This window comes from Pleurodeles waltl, chromosome 10, assembly GCF_031143425.1.
Source record: "Pleurodeles waltl isolate 20211129_DDA chromosome 10, aPleWal1.hap1.20221129, whole genome shotgun sequence".
Classification (NCBI taxonomy): Eukaryota; Metazoa; Chordata; class Amphibia; order Caudata; family Salamandridae; genus Pleurodeles; species Pleurodeles waltl.
In genome coordinates, this window is record NC_090449.1 from 1,040,585,823 (window position 1) to 1,040,607,912 (window position 22,090).

The 22,090-nt window shown below is 45.2% G+C and overlaps 1 protein-coding gene across 3 annotated transcripts in view; it reads left to right on the forward strand.

Annotated features, from left to right (window-relative positions):
• Positions 1–22,090, forward strand: part of SLC4A7 (solute carrier family 4 member 7) — a 305,235-nt gene that overhangs the window by 192,399 nt on the left and 90,746 nt on the right. For all 3 annotated transcript variants that reach the window (XM_069212019.1, XM_069212017.1, XM_069212018.1), the window contains 2 exons: positions 12,019–12,152; positions 18,007–18,252. In XM_069212019.1, coding sequence (XP_069068120.1) covers positions 12,019–12,152; positions 18,007–18,252 — 380 coding nt within the window. The remainder of the gene's footprint in view (positions 1–12,018; positions 12,153–18,006; positions 18,253–22,090) is intronic.

Below are 22,090 nucleotides of genomic sequence, written 5' to 3' on the forward strand. Positions count from 1 at the left end.
GAGGCATATTTAATGGTTTTACAACACTTCACCCTTTGTTTCCCACTTAAGTACCTTTACATACACCTACTAGATATGATTTATGGCATTCTGTTTTACCATATCTGCAGTTCCGCATATTCCAGTAGGCTTTTCTTACCAATGTTCGAGGGCTTTGACCTCCCCCTCCCAAAAGTAATAAATAGGATATAGCCGGATATCCTGGTGTTGGCAAAACCTATCTTTTGTATAATGTTGTGCTGTCCAGTCAAAATACCTTTATGATTTACTTATTGCTTGGGTGAAAAATTACTAATCTTCTTAACATTCAGCATTTGCTTGATGTGTCCAGCTTATCTTTTGTTTTTCAGGTTTTGTGCAAATTGGCCAAGAGTAGGTCATTTATTTGTGGTGAAGTGTAAGTAGTGTTTCCAATGTTAAGTTTTACAGGAATGTTTGTTCCCAACTACAGAAAAAACTCTAAACAAAATTACATAGAACCTAGCATGAAGGTAGGGTTTTTCTCCAAGAGGCCCCTTTTAATAGCTTCGACTAATTCAATTCAGCAGTTTGAGATTTTCTTTAAAAAAAAAAAAGTCTGCTATACATGACTGGGTTAACTTTATGTATATTTTCATTATTCCACAAATTAAATTTAAGGTAAATAATATGAATACTATTCAAACCTAATTGAAAGAAGAACATATTTTTCTCCATCCGTTTCAGTATCAGCAGATCCAGAATGGATCTGGTGATTTCAGTAATTATCTTGACTGCCAAGCCTCAAATATTTAGTTGTGAGCAAGATTACATGAGAATAGGATTTTCTAATTCCACGTCGCTGAACAAATATTAGAGAAGCATCCTCAAACCAAAAGGAGTGTAGAGTGGTACTGCAGAGGGACTAATACTCCCCTCAAAAGCGAATGGAATCTTGTTTTTGACAAGGTGAATCCACATACATGTTCGCTTTGATACTTGTGAGGTGCATTGGATTGACAGATACGCATACACTCTGCTGCGCAGGAATAGAAAGTTCGATGGCATCTGTCGCTGTAGATACGCATGTTCTGCAATAGCTCGCCATCTGGTGTTGGGCCGGAGTGTTACAAGTTGTTTTTCTTCGAAGAAGTCTTTCGAGTCACGGGACCGAGTGACTCCTCCTTTTGTCTCCATTGCGCATGGGCGTCGACTCCATCTTTGATTGTTTTTTTTCCGCCATCGGGTTCGGACGTGTTCCTGTCGCTCCGAGTTTCGGAACGGAAAATTAGCTAATTTCGGAAGATTTTCGTCGGTATTGTTGCGTTCGGGATCGGCGTACTTAGATTCCACACCGCATCGAAGATCGGAGAGCTCCGGTGCCCTTCGGGGTAGTTTTTTCGATCCTCCGTCGGGGCCTGGTCGGCCCGACCGCGTGCTGAAGAACGCCGATGGAACGGACCCCGTTCCGTTTCTGCCCCAAATGCCACAATAAATACCCCTACACAGACCAACACTTGGTCTGCAACCTGTGCCTGTCACCTGAGCACAGCGAAGACACCTGCGAGGCCTGTCGTGCGTTCCGGTCCCGAAAAACACTCCGAGACCGTCGAGCCAGAAGACTTCAGATAGCGTCCGCTCCGACAGCCCAACGGGAGTTCGAGGAACAAGAAGAGGAAGGTACCTTCTCGATCCAAGACTCAGACTCCGAAGGATTCGACGATACACAAACCGTGAGTAAGACGTCGAAATCCACTCAAAGGAACATTTACAAGGCCCAGGGGACGCCACTGCCACCAGGCCATGGCTCGACCCATAAAATCGGTGACCGACCGTCGGCACCGAAAAAGGCCCAAACAGTGCCGAGATCGTCCGACTCCGGTCGAGACACCGGCACGCAGCCTTCTCGGGACCGAGAAAGTGCTGGAGACAAGCCTCGACACCGAGATGCCGGTGTGGACACGGCTCGACGCCGAGACAGCGGCACCGAAACAGATCGACGCCGAGAGGTTTCGGCCCCGAAAAGGAAAAAAGTCACCTCGGAGCCGAAAAAACACGCAGACAAAGTTTCGATGCCGAAACAGACTGCAAGCGACCCAGCTTCAGGCTCTTATACAGAAGAGCACACGCTAACCTCCCAAATGCAGAAGCATAGGTTTGAGGAAGAGCTACAAGCAACTGATGTGGACCATACGCAAAAGCGTATCTTCATTCAGCAGGGGACAGGAAAAATAAGCACCCTTCCCCCCATTAGGAGAAAGAGAAGGTTGGAGTTCCAGACGGAACAAACACCACAACCAAAAGTGGTGAAAAGAGTTACACCACCACCCTCTCCTCCGCCCGTGATTGACGTTTCACCAGCACAAACTCCATCACACTCCCCAGCTCACACCACCATGAGCCAGGGTGACCAAGATCAGGACGCATGGGACCTATATGACGCCCCAGTGTCAGATAACAGTCCGGAGGCATACCCTACAAAGCCATCTCCACCAGAAGACAGCACCGCGTACTCTCAAGTGGTGGCTAGAGCAGCACAATTTCACCACGTAAGCCTCCACTCAGAACAGGTCGAGGATGATTTCTTATTCAACACACTCTCCTCCACCCACAGCTCATACCAAAGCCTGCCTATGCTCCCTGGTATGCTCCGGCACGCAAAAGACATCTTTAAGGAGCCGGTCAAAAGTAGGGCAATCACACCAAGGGTGGAAAAAAAGTATAAGCCGCCTCCTACGGACCCGGTTTTCATCACTACACAGCTGCCACCAGACTCTGTCGTTGTAGGAGCAGCTAGGAAAAGGGCCAACTCTCACACATCTGGAGATGCACCACCCCCAGATAAAGAAAGCCGCAAGTTCGATGCAGCTGGTAAAAGAGTCGCAGCACAAGCTGCAAACCAGTGGCGCATCGCGAACTCACAGGCACTACTTGCACGCTATGACAGAGCCCACTGGGACGAGATGCAACATCTCATTGAACATCTGCCCAAGGACTTACAAAATAGGGCAAAACAAGTGGTTGAAGAGGGACAGACCATCTCCAACAACCAGATACGCTCCTCCATGGACGCTGCAGATACATGCATGGCTCCGAACGTCTGGATTTAAACCAGAGATTCAACAAGCAGTTCTCAATATGCCTTTTAATGAAAAAGAACTGTTCGGTCCAGAAGTGGACACAGCGATTGAGAAACTCAAAAAAGATACAGACACTGCCAAAGCCATGGGCGCACTCTACTCCCCGCAGAGCAGAGGGAATTACAGCACATTCCGTAAAACGCCCTTTCGAGGGGGGTTTCGGGGTCAGAGCACACAAGCCAGCACCTCACAAGCAACACCGTCCAGTTACCAGGGACAGTATAGAGGAGGTTTTCGGGGACAATATAGAGGAGGGCAATTCCCTAGAAATAGAGGGAGATTTCAAAGCCCCAAAACACCTACTTCTAAACAGTGACTCACATGTCACTCACCCCCTCCACACAACACCAGTGGGGGGAAGAATAGGTCATTATTACAAAGCATGGGAGAAAATCACTACAGACACTTGGGTTCTAGCAATTATCCAACATGGTTATTGCATAGAATTTCTACAATTCCCTCCAAACATACCACCAAAAGCACAAAATCTAACAACACACCATTCCAATCTCCTGGAGATAGAAGTGCAGGCACTATTGCAAAAGAATGCAATCGAATTAGTGCCAAACACACAAATAAACACAGGAGTTTACTCACTGTACTTTCTGATACCAAAGAAGGACAAAACACTGAGACCAATCCTAGACCTCAGAGTAGTGAACACTTTCATCAAATCAGACCACTTCCACATGGTCACACTACAAGAAGTTTTGCCATTGCTAAAACTACACGACTACATGGCAACTTTAGACCTCAAGGATGCTTATTTCCATATACCAATACACCCATCGCACAGGAAATACCTAAGGTTTGTATTCAAAGGAATACATTACCAATTCAAGGTACTGCCTTTCGGATTAACAACCGCACCAAGAGTCTTTACCAAATGTCTAGCGGTAGTCGCTGCACACATAAGAAGGCAGCAAATACATGTGTTCCCATATTTGGACGACTGGCTAATCAAGGCCCATTCGTTCATACAGTGCTCAAATCACACAAATCAGATCATACATACCCTCTTCAAACTCGGGTTCACCGTCAACTTTACAAAATCCAACATTCTGCCGCGCAAGGTACAACAATACCTAGGAGCCATAATAGACACATCAAAGGGAGTAGCCACTCCAAGTCCACAAAGAATTCTAAATTTCAACACCATCATACAACGCATGTATCCAACACAAAAGATACAGGCAAAGATGGTATTACAACTCCTAGGCATGATGTCTTCATGCATAGCCATTGTCCCAAACGCAAGACTGCACATGAGGCCCTTACAACAATGCCTAGCATCACAGTGGTCTCAAGCACAGGGTCACCTTCTAGATCTGGTGTTAATAGACCGCCAAACTTACCTCTCGCTTCTGTGGTGGAACAACATAAATTTAAACAAGGGGCGGCCTTTCCAAGACCCAGTGCCACAATACGTAATAACAGATGCTTCCATGACAGGGTGGGGAGCACACCTCGATCAACACAGCATACAAGGACAATGGAACGTACATCAAACAAAACTGCAGATCAATCACCTAGAACTTCTAGCAGTTTTTCAAGCACTAAAAGCCTTCCAACCAATAATAGTTCACAAATACATTCTCGTCAAAACAGACAACATGACGACAATGTATTATCTAAACAAGCAGGGGGGGACGCACTCCACGCAGTTAAGCCTGCTAGCACAAAAAATTTGGCATTGGGCAATTCACAACCAAATTCGCCTAATAGCACAGTTTATACCAGGGATCCAAAATCAACTCGCAGACAATCTCTCTCGAGATCATCAACAGGTCCACGAATGGGAAATTCACCCCCAAATTCTGAACACTTATTTCAAACTCTGGGGAACACCTCAGATAGACTTGTTTGCGACAAGGGAGAACGCAAAATGCCAAAACTTCACATCCAGATACCCACACAAACAATCCCAAGGCAATGCCCTATGGATGAACTGGTCAGGGATATTTGCTTACGCTTTTCCTCCTCTCCCTCTCCTTCCTTACCTGGTAAACAAACTCAGTCAAAGCAAACTCAAACTCATATTGATAGCACCAACTTGGGCAAGGCAACCCTGGTACACAACGCTGCTAGACCTATCAGTGGTACCCTGCATCAAATTGCCCAACAGGCCAGATCTGTTGACACAGCACAACCAAAACATCAGACACCCAGATCCAGCATCGCTGAATCTAGCAATCTGGCTCCTGAAATCCTAGAATTCGGGCACTTACAACTTACCCAAGAATGTATGGAAGTCATAAAACAGGCCAGAAGGCCATCCACCAGGCACTGTTATGCAAGTAAATGGAAGAGGTTTGTTTGCTACTGCCATATTAATCAAATACAACCATTACACACAACTCCAGAACATGTAGTGGGTTACTTGCTTCACTTACAAAAATCTAACCTAGCTTTATCTTCCATTAAAATACACCTTGCAGCAATTTCTGCATACCTGCAGACTACCTATTCAACTTCCCTATATAAGATACCAGTCATTAAAGCATTCATGGAGGGCCTTAGGAGAATTATACCACCAAGAACACTACCTGTTCCTTCATGGAACCTAAATGTTGTCCTAACTAGACTTATGGGTCCACCTTTTGAACCCATGCACTCCTGCGACATACAGTTCCTAACCTGGAAGGTGCGATTTCTCATCGCCATTACTTCCCTAAGAAAAGTAAGCGAGATTCAGGCGTTTACAATACAGGAACCTTTTATACAACTACACAAAAATAAAGTCGTCTTAAGGACCAATCCTAAATTTTTGCCAAAGGTTATTTCACCGTTCCATCTAAATCAAACAGTGGAACTTCCAGTGTTCTTTCCACAGCCAGATACCGTAGCTGAAAGGGCGCTACATACATTAGATGTCAAAAGAGCATTGATGTATTACATTGACAGAACAAAAAACATCAGAAAGACTAAACAACTCTTTATTGCATTTCAAAAACCTCATGCAGGAAACCCAATTTCAAAACCAGGTATAGCCAGATGGATAGTTAAATGCATCCAAATCTGCTACCTTAAAGCTAAACGACAGCTGCCCATTACACCAAGGGCACACTCAACCAGAAAGAAAGGTGCTACCATGGCCTTTCTAAGAAACATCCCAATGCAAGAAATATGTAAGGCAGCCACATGGTCTACGCCTCACACATTCACCAAGCACTACTGTGTAGACGTGTTATCCGCACAACAAGCCACAGTAGGTCAAGCTGTATTAAGAACATTATTTCAGACTACTTCCACTCCTACAGGCTGATCCACCGCTTTTGGGGAAATAACTGCTTACTAGTCTATGCAGAACATGCGTATCTACAGCGACAGATGCCATCGAACTGAAAATGTCACTTACCCAGTGTACATCTGTTCGTGGCATCAGTCGCAGTAGATTCGCATGTGCCCACCCGCCTCCCCGGGAGCCTGTAGCAGTTTGGAAGTTACCTTCAATTATTTACATATGTATCATCTCAACCTTAAATAGGTGCATACTTAGTCACTCCATTGCATGGGCACTATTACTACAATTCAACTCCTACCTCACCCTCTGCGGGGAAAAACAATCAAAGATGGAGTCGACGCCCATGCGCAATGGAGACAAAAGGAGGAGTCACTCGGTCCCGTGACTCGAAAGACTTCTTCGAAGAAAAACAACTTGTAACACTCCGGCCCAACACCAGATGGCGAGCTATTGCATAACATGCGAATCTACTGCGACTGATGCCACGAACAGATGTACACTGGGTAAGTGACATTTTCATTATGGAAGGGGATATAGATTCCAACTATAGTGAGATTTTGAAAAAGTGGGGGTGGAAAGGGTGGAGCTGGACCCGCCTTCCCCCAGAAAGATTTTTTGGGACATAATCTATGGGTCATAGGAGATGTGGATGAAACAAAACTATACAGCCTCCCTATCCAGCCTGCACCTTCGGTCCATGGATACTTATCTTGATACACACATTTTAAAATAAATAAGCAAACAGAGAAGGCAGTAAGATTGGATCTAGGCCTTGGCCAAGGCCACAATCTGCTCTTCTATTCATGGTGCGTGGCTTAGCACCATATTCTGTGAATTGTGGGCCATGCCTTATTTAGCAGAAGATTGTGAGGGCACCAGAGCTGGGTGCAGGGCACACTCTGTCACACCCTGTCACACCTGCAACACCCAGCCTGTTGCTCACAGCCTTTGTTCAGGCACAACTAGATCCAGAGACCAGGTTTAGTGCAAGGTCCGAGATAATGGTTGGTTAGGGGTTGGGATGGAGGTTTTCGTTGTTCACCGTACTGGGTAATTTGAATGTTTAACTTTATAGACAAATATAACTTCCCAGTATCTTATGTTTTGAAAGGCAATTGTTTTAACAAATATTATATTAACTAAAGAACATCCCTTCATTTTGATAGTTACTTTGTGAGTATCTGTATTGACTGAAAAAATCATATAGGCTAGCTATGGTTTGGTACTTGAAAGAAGATTATAGTTTGTAAAATAAGTAACTAAAGTATAAACTCTCCTTCTCAGTCGAAGGAATATTAGCTGCAGCACCAAAATTGACCATTTAGGAGCACCACAACCATCTCTCCTGACCATTACCAGCTCTCCCCTCCAACCATTCCAAATAGATGTTTTGGGGATTACAATTGAATGGTCACAATCCCTTGGCACGGAGTCCATGTGACAACCTCTGTTCCTCATTTTACCATTCTGGTTGGCCCGGTATGCTTCCTGGTGCAGGAGGCCTGTGTAACATGTCCCAACAGCAGTGTTCTACATGATCATAGAATAATGCTGGGTATTTGGGGTCCATAGAAAGTACTGTTTATTTTAACCTGGTTGACTACTGTCCTCATGAGCAGGCCATGACCCAACTGGCCTATTGCTTAAATCCCTTGTAAAGAATGCTCACTGGCTTTCCTCTGCAACATGTTATGACTAAGACCCTCTCTTTCCTCAGGAATGCTTTTAATTTTTGGGTCCTCTCCTATGTGCATACATCTCCTAAAGTTGCGTAGGGCTCAACTATCTTGGGGACACCAAACTGTCACGTCTCCTGGCTGCGCAGCCCACGTTCAACCCGGAGACTGTGTCTTCTAGTGCTTAGGAGCACAAGGAGATGTAGGACATCAAGGCAACGTCTAAGCCCAGTGGCCCTTGTACCAAGACCAGGCCTAGGATTGTGACCCACAAGGCCAATACCTTAAGCCAGGGCCCAAAAAGAAATCCCATGCCAAGGTAGAACACCACTCCTGTGGGAGTCAGTTGTTGACCCCTGAGCAAGGATGCAGGGAAAAAAAGCCACCTCAGGAGCCCCCTCTGTCTTCGGGCTCTGGTGTGCAGTGAGAAAAGGCTTCCAAGCGGGGAAAGCCTTCACCTAAGGGTATTCTTCCCCCTCAGTTTCAAGGGTGGCAAGCACCATCAGTCTCTCAGATGCCATTAACAAAACCGCCACTTACCAGGAGGATGCCTTCTCTTTAATGAAACACCCAAGATCAGAGCTCACCATGCAATTTCTGCCAATGTTAAAGGGCTAGTTAGAGTCTACCCCTGATAATTTCAAGGAGCCTGTCAAGTCAATGACAATGACACCAGGGTTTAAGAGATTTAAACCATCCCATAGCCACTGTGCATACATCTAGGGACAGATTTTTGTCCGACTCTTTTTAGTGGACCATACCACCTGCAAGCGCAAGCCACTTGCATAGCCTCTGTTCTTAACAAGTAGAGCAAAAATATAGATGCAGTAGGCAGAGAGCGGTGGCCAGAGCAGCAACACATTGGTGCATAATACGTTTTGTGGTACTCCTTCCTAGATATAAGGCCTAGTGGAAAGGTGATGCAGGAATAAGCATCTCACGGAGTAATATAAAAAATAGGGGGACAAAATAGCGTCTGCGGAATAGATTACCACTGATACCAGTAAATACTGTGCATCCTTCGCCTGGACAGTTCAATCTGGCAATTTGGCACATGAGGTCCTAGAATTCAGGAACCTCCATCTTCCCTGTATGTCTGTCTTAAGGGCAGGTCGCTGGCCCTCTTCATGGGCCTCTTACCCTGCATATCCGAGAACGTCTGTATTTCTAAAATCCTGGACCTTCTGTGGGCTACCATCCATTGCCTCACCTGCTATTTCGTGAATCTTCAATGAGTAGGTTGTACACCTCCATTTGCTTTTTCACTGCAGTCGTAGCCCACATGCACAATAGAGAACATTTACCCTTTAGAATTTCATGGAGGGTTTAAAGAGGGCCATACCTCCAAGAGTGCCTCCTGCTTCCTTGTGGTTTATGTGACCACCCTTTGAACCTATACCCTCATGCCCCATTCAGTTCCTCTCCTGGAAGATGGCTATTACCTTACTCGGGTGAATTAGCAAATTGCTAGAGCTCACCCTACAAGAGTTCTTCATCGAAGTCCACACAGACAGAGTTGTTTTAAGTTCTTCTCTAAGGAGGTATCACATTTTCACCTTCACAAAACCGTAGAGCTCCCAGTCTTCACCTGTAACCAGATTCGGTCGCTAAAAGGGCGCTGCACACATCAGATGTCAAAAGAGCTCTTAAGTATCACTTTGACGGGACCAAGCCTTTCAGTAATTCTGATCAGCTCCTTGTTGCCTTTGCAAATTCTCTGAGAGGGCACCCCATCTCCAAACAGGCACAGCTAGGTGTATAGTGCATTGAAATCAAACCTGCTACCACAGAGCAAAGAGTCCTACCTATTATACCCAAAGCACACTCCACTCCTACGAAAGGAGCATCCATTGTCTACCAGGGAAATATCCCTCTCGCTGATACTTGTAATGCAGCCACTTGGTCAACATCAGTCGTCTGTAGCATCCCATACTTTGTGGACATCTTAGCTAGTTAACGGGCCATGGTAGGCCAGACAGCGGAAGGACCACCTTCCAGACATCTGCATCATCCACATACTAGCCACAACTTCTGAAGGGCACCGCTTCCCAGTCTATGCTAAGCATGCCTGTCTACAGGCACACATGCTACAAACGGAAAATGCTACTTACCCCGCCAGCATCTGTTTATAGTGTGCAGTGCTGTACATTAATACGCACCCGCGCTCAACCCCAGAAGATCTCTTGCTAACTTTAACTGCACATTGCACTTCCCCTACCAATATCTGCATTGACACTTGGTACATATCGTCAGCCGATATGTGAAAACAATCTAACCTGGATTTAGTGTCTATGCGCAGCGGTCTCCAAGAGGAGTCCCACCACATCTTGAGACTCGAAAGACTTCTTCAAACAAATAAATGCCTTGCAACCAACAATCTGCGGCATTCCACTCTACAAACAGATGCTTACAGGGTAGGTAGCATTTCCCTTATGACTTACAAGAGTCTACTTATTTTGAAGCGTTGTTTTTGCTGCAGCTGAGCAGAGGCAAGGTCTGTGCATGCCCTAAAAGTCCCTATTTCTCTAGGTCTGCTTAACAGCCTGACCACTTTGCATTCAAACTGTAAATTTACTACACATGAAAGATGAAGAGCATATGCTATGCAGCGTTTGAAATCTGTGTTTCTATGTGTAATAACCAGGTTTGTTTAGAGCTCTATGTAGTAAGTTGTTAGGAAACTATCATCCTTTCACACAATTTGGGTTTTGAGTGGGCTTGTAGGAGTAGGCCTGTTGACTACAGACTGAGTGTGCATTTATAGAAACAAAACAGTTTTCACACTCCATGATGGAAATGAGGGGTAAGCTTAGAGAGGGTATCACTGGAAAAGGGCCTGGGGTGAGGGTTGAATTCAGTCAGCTGCGTTTCACAAGTGTTACAATATCGTTGTCGGTCATACCGGAAGGGTCAAACCCTCCCTTGTGTTGGTCACTAGGAGATTATGGACGGATGAGCTCTTTACCAGAGTTGGTATAGTTCAGGGTTCTGCAAAGTCGGTCCTGGAGAGCCGGGTCCATGCTAGATTTTTAGCATGTCCACATTTAGAAAAATGTAGATTTCTGAAACCTCTTTTTTCTAAATGTGGATATGCAAAAAATCTGGCATAGACCCGGCTCTCCAGGGCCGACTTTGCAAAAGCCCGGTATAGGCGAAGCAACTGGTTCTTTATTCACAGTGTTACTTTTACTGCTCGGTCATCTACTTGAATGTTTCTGTAGTATCACATGTATCATAACTAGCTTACGTTACTTAAGCATTTGCTGTTTTCTTGCCTTTTTTTAAGTTGGAATTTAGCCAGGATCTGGTGAAACATTTTAGTTTCTCACTCATTATTATAAATAATGAAAAGCTTCAGTTCTGCATTTTAGTCTGACGCCTTCCCCGCGCACCATATTCAGTGTGAAATGCTGCTTCTGCAGGCAGGTTCTACTTTTGTTCTTAATAGTATGAGAGGAGGCTCACAAATTATTTGATTCCACCACTGTAGATAAAAAGGTGGGGGCATCTTACTTGCTGCATGATGAGCTGCACTGTTTAGGTAGCCAAATAATATACATTACCTCAAGAACATATTTCCCTTCGTTCAGAGATTTGCCACATACCTCATTTTACAAAGTGATGCAAACATTAAATGAGCTGTTTGCGTCAGTCCGCGACCATGGAGTGCACAGTATTCGCCAGTGTAAACACAGCCGATTGCGCATGTCCCTTCAGGAATGCTGAAGCCCCCTTATCCCCCTCCCCTCCATCCAACTCTAGATATTAACAAAAAATGAAGACCTTTTGAAGCTTCAGAGAAGCAGTTGTTCTTTCAGAGGTCACATTAATATGCCTGTTCCAGTGTTTTTGGTTTATATATTCTGAAGAAATAGTTGATCATACTTTTTTATTGTGCATGTTTTCATCACAAATACAAATTGTTGAACTCTTCTCCCATCATGGCAGCAATGCACCATAGCGGCTGTTTTTTTTCTTCTTTCTCTCGCCCTTTAAACAGAGTGCAATCGAATCTCTCTTTGGAGCATCGTTGACAGGAATTGCATACTCTCTCTTTGCTGGGCAACCTCTCACAATACTGGGAAGCACTGGACCAGTTCTTGTATTTGAAAAGATATTATTTAAGTTCTGCAAGTAAGTAATATTTTGTTTTTAGTGTGTTTTGCATAAAATTATGTGGCTGTTGAATTGTTTATTGAGAAAGCTCTGTATTTTTTCTTTGAGGAAGGGATATGATGAGTCAACACTAATGTAGAGCAGAACATTATCTAGTTTCTTGGTGGTGGAATGGACTATCAAATGAAAGTCTTCTACCTGAAACAATGTCTCAAATTCGAACGGCGGTAAACTGCCCATATTGTGATAACTTTTGTATTCAAGTTTTGCCTCCTTCTAAATGTATATATTTAAAAGGTTCCCTTTGTGTTTTCAAACAATTTGGCAAAAGTGATAGGTTACTCATTAAAATAATGTTGACATGGTTGATTCTGTTGGAATATGCATTTTGCCTGATGCGTTAGCCTGTTCGAATGTTAGTATACAAGTATCATGACTTAAGATGTCACCTGTGTAAGGAAATGCCTCCTTGGCATGGTTGCCCCCTGACTTTTTGCCTTTGCTGATGCTATGTTTACAATTGAAAGTGTGCTGAGGCCTGCTAACCAGGCCCCAGCACCAGTGTTCTTTCCCTAACCTGTACTTTTGTATCCACAATTGGCAGACCCTGGCATCCAGATAAGTCCCTTGTAACTGGTACCCCTGATACCAAGGGCCCTGATGCCAAGGAAGGTCTCTAAGGGCTGCAGCATGTCTTATGCCACCCTGGAGACCTCTCACTCAGCACAGACACACTGCTTGCCAGCTTGTGTGTGCTAGTGAGGACAAAACGAGTAAGTCGACAGGGCACTCCCCTCAGGATGCCATGCCAGCCTCTCACTGCCTATGCAGTATAGGTAAGCCACCCCTCTAGCAGGCCTTACAGCCCTAAGGCAGGGTGCACTATACCATAGGTGAGGGTACCAGTGCATGAGCATGGTACCCCTACAGTGTCTAAACAAAACCTTAGACATTGTAAGTGCAGGGTAGCCATAAGAGTATATGGTCTGGGAGTCTGTCAAACACGAACTCCACAGCACCATAATGGCTACACTGAAAACTGGGAAGTTTGGTATCAAACTTCTCAGCACAATAAATGCACACTGATGCCAGTGTACATTTTATTGTAAAATACACCCCAGAGGGCACCTTAGAGGTGCCCCCTGAAACTTAACCGACTATCTGTGTAGGCTGACTAGTTTTAGCAGCCTGCCACAAACCGAGACATGTTGCTGGCCCCATGGGGAGAGTGCCTTTGTCACTCTGAGGCCAGTAACAAAGCCTGCACTGGGTGGAGATGCTAACACCTCCCCCAGGCAGGAATTGTCACACCTGGCGGTGAGCCTCAAAGGCTCACCTCCTTTGTGCCAACCCAGCAGGACACTCCAGCTAGTGGAGTTGCCCGCCCCCTCCGGCCAGGCCCCACTTTTGGCGGCAAGGCCGGAGAAAATAATGAGAATAACAAGGAGGAGTCACTGGCCAGTCAGGACAGCCCCTAAGGTGTCCTGAGCTGAGGTGACTCTAACTTTTAGAAATCCTCCATCTTGCAGATGGAGGATTCCCCCAATAGGGTTAGGATTGTGACCCCCTCCCCTTGGGAGGAGGCACAAAAAGGGTGTACCCACCCTCAGGGCTAGTAGCCATTGGCTACTAACCCCCCCGACCTAAACACGCCCTTAAATTTAGTATTTAAGGGCTACCCTGAACCCTAGAAAATTAGATTCCTGCAACTACAAGAAGGACTGCCTAGCTGAAAACCCCTGCAGAGGAAGACCAGAAGACGACAACTGCCTTGGCTCCAGAAACTCACCGGCCTGTCTCCTGCCTTCCAAAGATCCTGCTCCAGCGACGCCTTCCAAAGGGACCAGCGACCTCGACATCCTCTGAGGACTGCCCCTGCTTCGAAAAGACAAGAAACTCCCGAGGACAGCGGACCTGCTCCAAGAAAAGCTGCAACTTTGTTTCCAGCAGCTGTAAAGAACCCTGCAAGCTCCCCGCAAGAAGCGTGAGACTTGCAACACTGCACCCGGCGACCCCGACTCGGCTGGTGGCGAACCAACACCTCAGGAGGGACCCCAGGACTACTCTAAGACTGTGAGTACCAAAACCTGTCCCCCCTGAGCCCCCACAGCGCCGCCTGCAGAGGGAATCCCGAGGCTTCCCCTGACCGCGCCTCTTTGAACCTAAAGTCCCGACGCCTGGGAGAGACCCTGCACCCGCAGCCCCCAGGACCTGAAGGACCGGACTTTCACTGGAGAAGTGACCCCCAGGAGTCCCTCTCCCTTGCCCAAGTGGAGGTTTCCCCGAGGAATCCCCCCCTTGCCTGCCTGCAGCGCTGAAGAGATCCCGAGATCTCTCATAGACTAACATTACGAACCCGACGCTTGTTTCTACACTGCACCCGGCCGCCCCCGCGCTGCTAAGGGTGACATTTCTGTGTGGGCTTGTGTCCCCCCCGGTGCCCTACAAAACCCCCCTGGTCTGCCCTCCGAAGACGCGGGTACTTACCTGCAAGCAGACCGGAACCGGGGAACCCCCTTCTCTCCATTCTAGCCTATGCGTTTTGGGCACCACTTTGAACTCTGCACCTGACCGGCCCTGAGCTGCTGGTGTGGTGACTTTGGGGTTGCTCTGAACCCCCAACGGTGGGCTACCTTGGACCAAGAACTAAGCCCTGTAAGTGTCTTACTTACCTGGTTAACCTAACAAATACTTACCTCCCCTAGGAACTGTGAAAATTGCACTAAGTGTCCACTTTTAAAACAGCTATTTGTCAATAACTTGAAAAGTATACATGCAATTTTTATGATTTGAAGTTCCTAAAGTACTTACCTGCAATACCTTTCGAATGAGATATTACATGTAGAATTTGAACCTGTGGTTCTTAAAATAAACTAAGAAAAGATATTTTTCTATACAAAAACCTATTGACTGGATTTGTCTCTGAGTGTGTGTACCTCATTTATTGTCTATGTGTATGTACAACAAATGCTTAACACTACTCCTTGGATAAGCCTACTGCTCGACCACACTACCACAAAATAGAGCATTAGTATTATCTATTTTTACCACTGTTTTACCTCTAAGGGGAACCCTTGGACTCTGTACATGCTATTCCTTACTTTGAAATAGCACATACAGAGCCAACTTCCTACAACCGCTCTATTATGTAAATGCAACCCAAATGGCCCTACTTATTGGTGTACTACTAGAATCTCTAGTTTTAATTCTAGTCTTTCAGAAATGTCAGGTCCTAAATATAGACTGCCACAATGCTTTCCCACATCCACCTAGCTAGAGGCTACCCAAGTAGATTGCATGCATCTATCTTCAAGGTAAGTGGATGTGGAGTATGTCTATATTCTGGAGGGATATTTTGTTGTTATTCTGACATGCAGCCTACACAACAGTTGTCATCCATTTGTAATTTTCCTGAAAATTTACCAGAAAGCCTTAAATGACTGAGCTGCTTGCATCAGTTTAACTTGCCCGAATAATTATACAAAAATGGGGAGTAATAGCTGTACATGTTGGGTTTGAAGAGCACATATTGTGAACTACTATGATGTTCTGTGTCTAGCCCTAGTTAGATTGTGTTGTATTTGCTTAGCAACTAATGTGCTCTTCTGGGCTCCATACAAATTCCAGTCTACGTAGGATTGCTATCATGCTTCATTTTCTGTTTTGAATGCTTTATATTCTCCTCAGTACTTCTCCATTACAAAACTTAAGAAATTTCTGTCTTAACAAACCTACATAAATAAACATTTTACTGCAAATTAATTTGTCAAGGAATGACATGTAGAGTGCACAACGTGTTTCCAGAAATCGGTTTGTAATGCACACTAATACTGTATATAGTAACATACTTGGCCAGATTAGACTACATCAGGAATGCAGCTTTGAAGACTCAACTGGTTAGCTCAAAGTGCCTTTTCATGTTAACTTTATTGATCTGAAATGTTTATATTGACCTTTAAGTCATCCTTGAATGCAATCCTGCTGTTGACTGCCAAAATACACTGAATTCCCTGCTTGTACTTGCCTAACATGGTGGCAGTGTTGTAGATATCTTAACACAAAATGTTAGTTTTTTATGTTGTGTTTTTTCTGTTGTTGAGCACATCTGTACACTTAAGAGGTTTGACTACCAATTATTTGTTTTTGTTCTAGCCCCTTACTCAGTAGGTGCAGTGTACTGTTTGCGTGACTGCTCGGTCCCCTTGCCCTGATGAAAATGGTGTAACCTTCCTTTGGCAATGAAACATGTCAGCTGCCCATTGCGTTGTCGCCTGAGCATGTTGAATGGTTTTTAATCATGCGTAGAGGGCTAATTCCATTAAACATGTTTGGGGCACTTTGGACACATTTTTAACTTTGTTGTAATTGTGATCAGTGGCTCAGAGGGTGAAGATGTGTTTTAGGGAGCCCTTTGTTAGACCCTGTGACCAATAAAGTGTTTCTAACACAGCTGTATTGACCACTCTCTACAGTAATTATTATTTGAGTTTGGCCTGTTACCCTGCATCTATAGGAAAGTGCTGATGAGATCCCAGCAAGTCGACCGCGCTCTTTGACAGGTGTTTGGTGACGATGTGTGTGAGGCACTTCCTGTAATGTTTATACGTTACATGATTCTTTGCCATGACTCTACTACATTTTTCTTTTATGCAAATCTCCACCCCTTCTTTTACAACCTACTTTTGCAATAGAGGGATGGGTCTCTATGTTTTTTTTTTTTTTTTTTTTGAAGGTGTCAAGGAACCTTTTGTTATAATTCATATTTTCATTAGGGTGTTAGGATTATGGGGTTTTATTTGCTATCCTGATTCAAAGTGGAGGGCTCGCCACTGCTCTTTAAACTCCCTCTTGAGTTCTCGTTTACGCACGTGGTATTTGCCCTAAACTACACTAAAATGGATTGACTTCAGTCCTCCTCTTTTCTACTTTTCAATCCCATTACTAAATTAGTTTGGGATTAGTGCAGAAAAACTTAGGTTTTCTTACATTAAAGTTTTCATCTCTTTTTAGTAGATAAAATATTGAATGATCTCTACTCTTGCTTATTGGTTTCAGCTGGCTTTTGAATAATAGGTTTCAAGTAGGTTTTTGGAACAGATTTTTATTGCCAAATTGGAAATCAGTGCACTTCCCTTTATGGAGGTGATTTTCGTTTTGGAATACTGCATTGTGTGAAATAGAGCCATGTAAATATTTGGATGTTTTAAAAATTAATCATTCCGTACTAGTTGTTGAAAGGTGATTCCAACAAGTGTACTGATTTAGAGATTCAAATTGTGGATTTTATCTAACACACAGGGAGCATATCAGCTCATATCAGTAAATTCAGATTTTCAATGTTGCCCCTTTGTCCATTAATGATTTTCAGAGGCAAAAATGATCCGATTTATGATGGACATATTTGATCCTTTGTATGAAATCTAAGATTTGTATTGCTGCTAAAGCCATTTTTTTGAAGGATTGTTGGACAAATTTAATACTGTTAACAGCTACCCAAAGAATCAAATGAAAGGTAATGAGCAAACCAGTACATAGTTAAAAAAAAAAATATATGTATATGTCCATTCAATTCACATGTGTTTCTTCTAAATCCACATGTGCTGTTTTGGTATTAAAGAGCTAGATTTTTGCACCTAAAATTCGATATTAAAGTAGTTGCTACAAAGCACTTAGATATTCTAACTGGACGAGGTGGGTGTGTATCTCAAAGTGTGTGTGCGTCTGTCTCTGCCCGTTACCTAAAGTTGTAGATGAGCAGCTAATCATTTGTGTAAAGAAATATTATGTTACATTTTCTCGTTGAAGAAACCTGTTAGAAGTGGGTGCGTTTGAGACTAACAGTATTTTTTTCTGTTTTCTGTTTTTTGCACAGAGATTATGGTCTTTCCTACTTGTCTCTCCGTACCAGTATTGGTCTGTGGACGGCATTTTTATGCCTACTATTGGTAGCCACGGATGCAAGTAGCCTCGTTTGCTACATCACTCGGTTTACAGAGGAAGCGTTTGCTGCACTTATTTGTCTCATATTTATATATGAAGCAATCGAAAAACTGTTCCAACTGGGAGAACAGTATCCCTTCAACATGCACGACGATCTGGACAAACTGACTATGTATTCGTAAGTATTAGTCTTCAAAAAAATCTTAACTTTATTGGTAGCAATGGAGTGCTGACTCACTCTTCTGCAGTGAATTATCCCACTTGAAGGTTGATCAATGTGTATTGGGCCTATCTGCTCTCACTCCCATGCAGGCTATATATTTTGTCCTTCAGATCTCCTACATCACACCACTGGTTCATCAACCTGAGAAGCAGTTTGTGTAGCCATGTAGGCGACTGCATTTCAAGTAGAGAAACAGCAATAGACATATGTAGTTATTTAATGTGTTAAGTATTTGGCAACCTATTAATTCATGTTAATGTAAGTGTCTGTATTGGCGTCTAGTCTGTATTTTATAGGTTGTGGCTAGTAGTGATGTTTATATTTGCCATGGCAAATATAAAGATAGCCTTGCATAAGGCCTGTAACACACATTTCCAAGAATAATTATTGCCAGCAGGGACGATGCAGAGAGACAAGTAGCTGCTGCCACTATTTATGTTTATAGCATCCAGTTGATCTTTACTTTTGTGGAATTTTGTGTACACTAGCAATTAGGCACAAAATATGGCTGCGAGCCTCTCATGTGGCTCGAGAATGTTTCCTCATTCTGATTGAAGTGACACGTGACCCATTTGACTTCGCCCTGGTGGGAGACTGATGAACTGAGGGACCCGTTCTCATTTGATAGAAAAAACTTTTTGTGATGGATACTTCCAAATATAGATTCTTGACTCCTAAGTCTTTCCACACCCCAGATTGGATTGGGAACCCCCTACAATAGCTCATGCTTGTCGACCGGTGGCCCCGTCGGCTTATACATAGACTGCACAGTGCCTGTAGCCACAATGACTGAGTTATATACATGTGACACTCCTGCGCATTGACATCAGTTCTTCTTTTTGTCCATGGTCTACAATGCAGCTCTAGATCTCCACTCCCAATTTCACCTCTTCCCATTTTTCTCCAAAACCTTCACGAAAGACTACAGGTTTCAAACTGTGTAGTCACTCCGGAAGCAGAGGCCAGTCACTGATCCACACGTTATTGATCTTTGGTGCCCCTGCACCAAACAGGGCTCGAAGTCCTGCTACAAGTTTCCCCTGATACACCATCTGGAAGCAACAAAGGCCAAATCTACATTGCCAAGAAGAGGGGTCAATTTGGCTGAAAGTCCTGGCATTGCTGTCTGTCCCATTCTTTGTCATCAAGTAAGTCTAATAGGAGGTCTAAACACGAGTCAAAGCGTAAGTGCAGAAGTCAGTCACCGCTCTAAGGCCACTTTGTCTCCTCAGACTCTAGGGGCCAAACATTTGATCAGTGTCAATGTGCCTTGGGTTTTCCAGGCTGTTGTGGACTCCGCAGCAAATTGAGGTTTTCAAGGAGGCTATGCGGCAGTTGTGCAGTGTGGACTAAGTTTCTTCTGATGCTTGTTTGAGCCCACAGATCTGTTGGGGATAGGGGGTCCTGCCGGACTCATGTCTGGGCCTTTCCCAGCAAAGTCACTTAGGCCCGTCACCAGCCCCAGCCTGCACCTTGATGCTGATGCCACAGACCTTAACAGTTATTCCTAACGCTGTGCCTCTTCTTGTGGCACTAGTTGTGGATTTCACACTTCTTCAGACATTGTATCCATAGCAGACTTTTGCTTTATCCTGTCAGATCGCACTATTAAATAACAAAGACACAACCTGTGGTTTTGAATGTCTGACCTGTTGCTCCCCTGCCTCTGAGCTGCTATTATTTGGTGTTGGAGGCCTTGATTAGTTTCTACCAGCTTGACCCAGTACCCTCTTGTAGGAAGTTGGCTCTGTATGCACTATTTCAAAGTAAGGAATAGTATGCACAGAGTCCAAGGGTTCCCCTTAGAGGTAAGATAGTGGCAAAAAGAGATAATACTAATGCTCTATTTTGTGGTAGTGTGGTCGAGCAGTAGGCTTATTAAAGGAGTAGTGTTAAGCATTTGTTGTACACACAGGCAATAAATGAGGAACACACACTCAAAGACAATTCCAGGCCAATAGGTTTTTGTATAGAAAAATATATTTTCTTAGTTTATTTTAAGAACCACAGGTTCAAATTCTACATGTAATTCTTTGCATGAAAGGTATTGCAGGTAAGTACTTTAGGAACTTTGAATAATCACAATAGCATATATACTTTTCAAATAAAACACATATAGCTATTTTAAAACTAGACAGTGCAATGTTCACAGTTCCTAGGGGAGGTAAGTAATTGTTAGGTCTTGCAGGTAAGTAAACCACCTACGGGGTTCAAGTTTGGGTCCAAGGTAGCCCACCGTTGGGGGTTCAGAGCGACCCCAAAGTTACCACACCGGCAGCTCGGGGCCGGTCAGGTGCACAGTTCAAAGTGGTGCCTAAAACACATAGGCTTCAATGGAGAAGGGGTGCCCCGGTTCCAGTCTGCCAGCAGGTAAGTACCCGCGTCTTCGGAGGGCAGACCAGGAGGGTTTTGTAGGGCACCGGGGGGGGGACACAAGTTAGCACAGAAAGTACACCCTCAGCAGCACGGGGGCGGCCGGGTGCAGTGTGCAAACACACGTCGGGTTTTCAATTGGAATCAATGGGAGACCAAGGGGTCTCTTCAGCGATGCAGGCAAGGGGGGGGGGGCTCCTCGGGGTAGCCACCACCTGGGCAAGGGAGAGGGCCTCCTGGGGGTCACTCCTGCACTGGTGTTCCGATCTTTCAGGTCCTGGGGGCTGCGGGTGCAGAGTCTTTTCCAGGCGTCGGGATCTGGGAGTCAGGCAGTCGCGGTCAGGGGGAGCCTCGGGATTCCCTCTGCAGGCGTCGCTGTGGGGGGCTCAGGGGGGGCAACTCTGGCTACTCACGGTCTCGTAGTCGCCGGGGAGTCCTCCCTGAAGGGTTTGTTCTCCCCAAGTCGAGCCGGGAGCGTCGGGTGCAGAGTTGCAAGTCTCACGCTTCTGGCGGGAAACGCAGTTGTCTTGAAGTTGCTTCTTTGGAAACAAAGTTGCAGTCTTTGGTGAACAGGGCCGCTGTTCTCTGGAGTTTCTTGGTCCTTCTAGAGCAGGGCAGTCCTCGGAGGATTCAGAGGTCGCTACTCCTGGGGAAAGCGTCGCTGGAGCAGTGTTTTTAGAAGTGGGGAGACAGGCCGGTAGAGCTGGGGCCAAAGCAGTTGGTGTCTTCGTCTTCTCTGCAGGGTTTTTCAGCTCAGCAGTCCTTCTTAGGTTGCAGGAATCTGAGTTCCTAGGTTCAGGGGAGCCCCTAAATACAGAATTTAGGGGTGTGTTTAGGTCAGGGAGGGCAGTAGCCAATGGCTACCAGCCCTGAGGGTGGCTACACCCTCTTTGTGCCCCCTCCCATGGGGAGGGGGTCACATTCCTATCCCTATTGGGGGGATCCTCCATCTGCAAGATGGAGGATTCCTAAAAGTCAGTCACTTCAGCTCAGGTTGCCTTAGGGGCTGTCCTGACTGGCCAGTGACTCCTCCTTGTTTTTCTCATTATCTCCTCCGGCCTTGCCGCCAAAAGTGGGGCCATGGCCGGAGGGGGCAGGCAACTCCACTAGCTGGAATGCCCTGTGGTGCTGTGACAAAGGGGGTGAGCCTTTGAGGCTCACCGCCAGGTGTTACAGCTCCTGCAAGGGGGAGGTGATAAGCATCTCCACCCAGTGTAGGCTTTGTTACTAGCCACAGAGTGACAAAGGCACTCTCCCCATGTGGCCAGCAACATGTCTCGAGTGTGGCAGGCTGCTTAAACCAGTCAGCCTACACGGGTAGTTGGTTGAGGTTTCAGGGGCACCTCTAAGGTGCCCTCTGGGGTGTATGTTACAATAAAATGTACACTGGCATCAGTGTGCATTTATTGTGCTGAGAAGT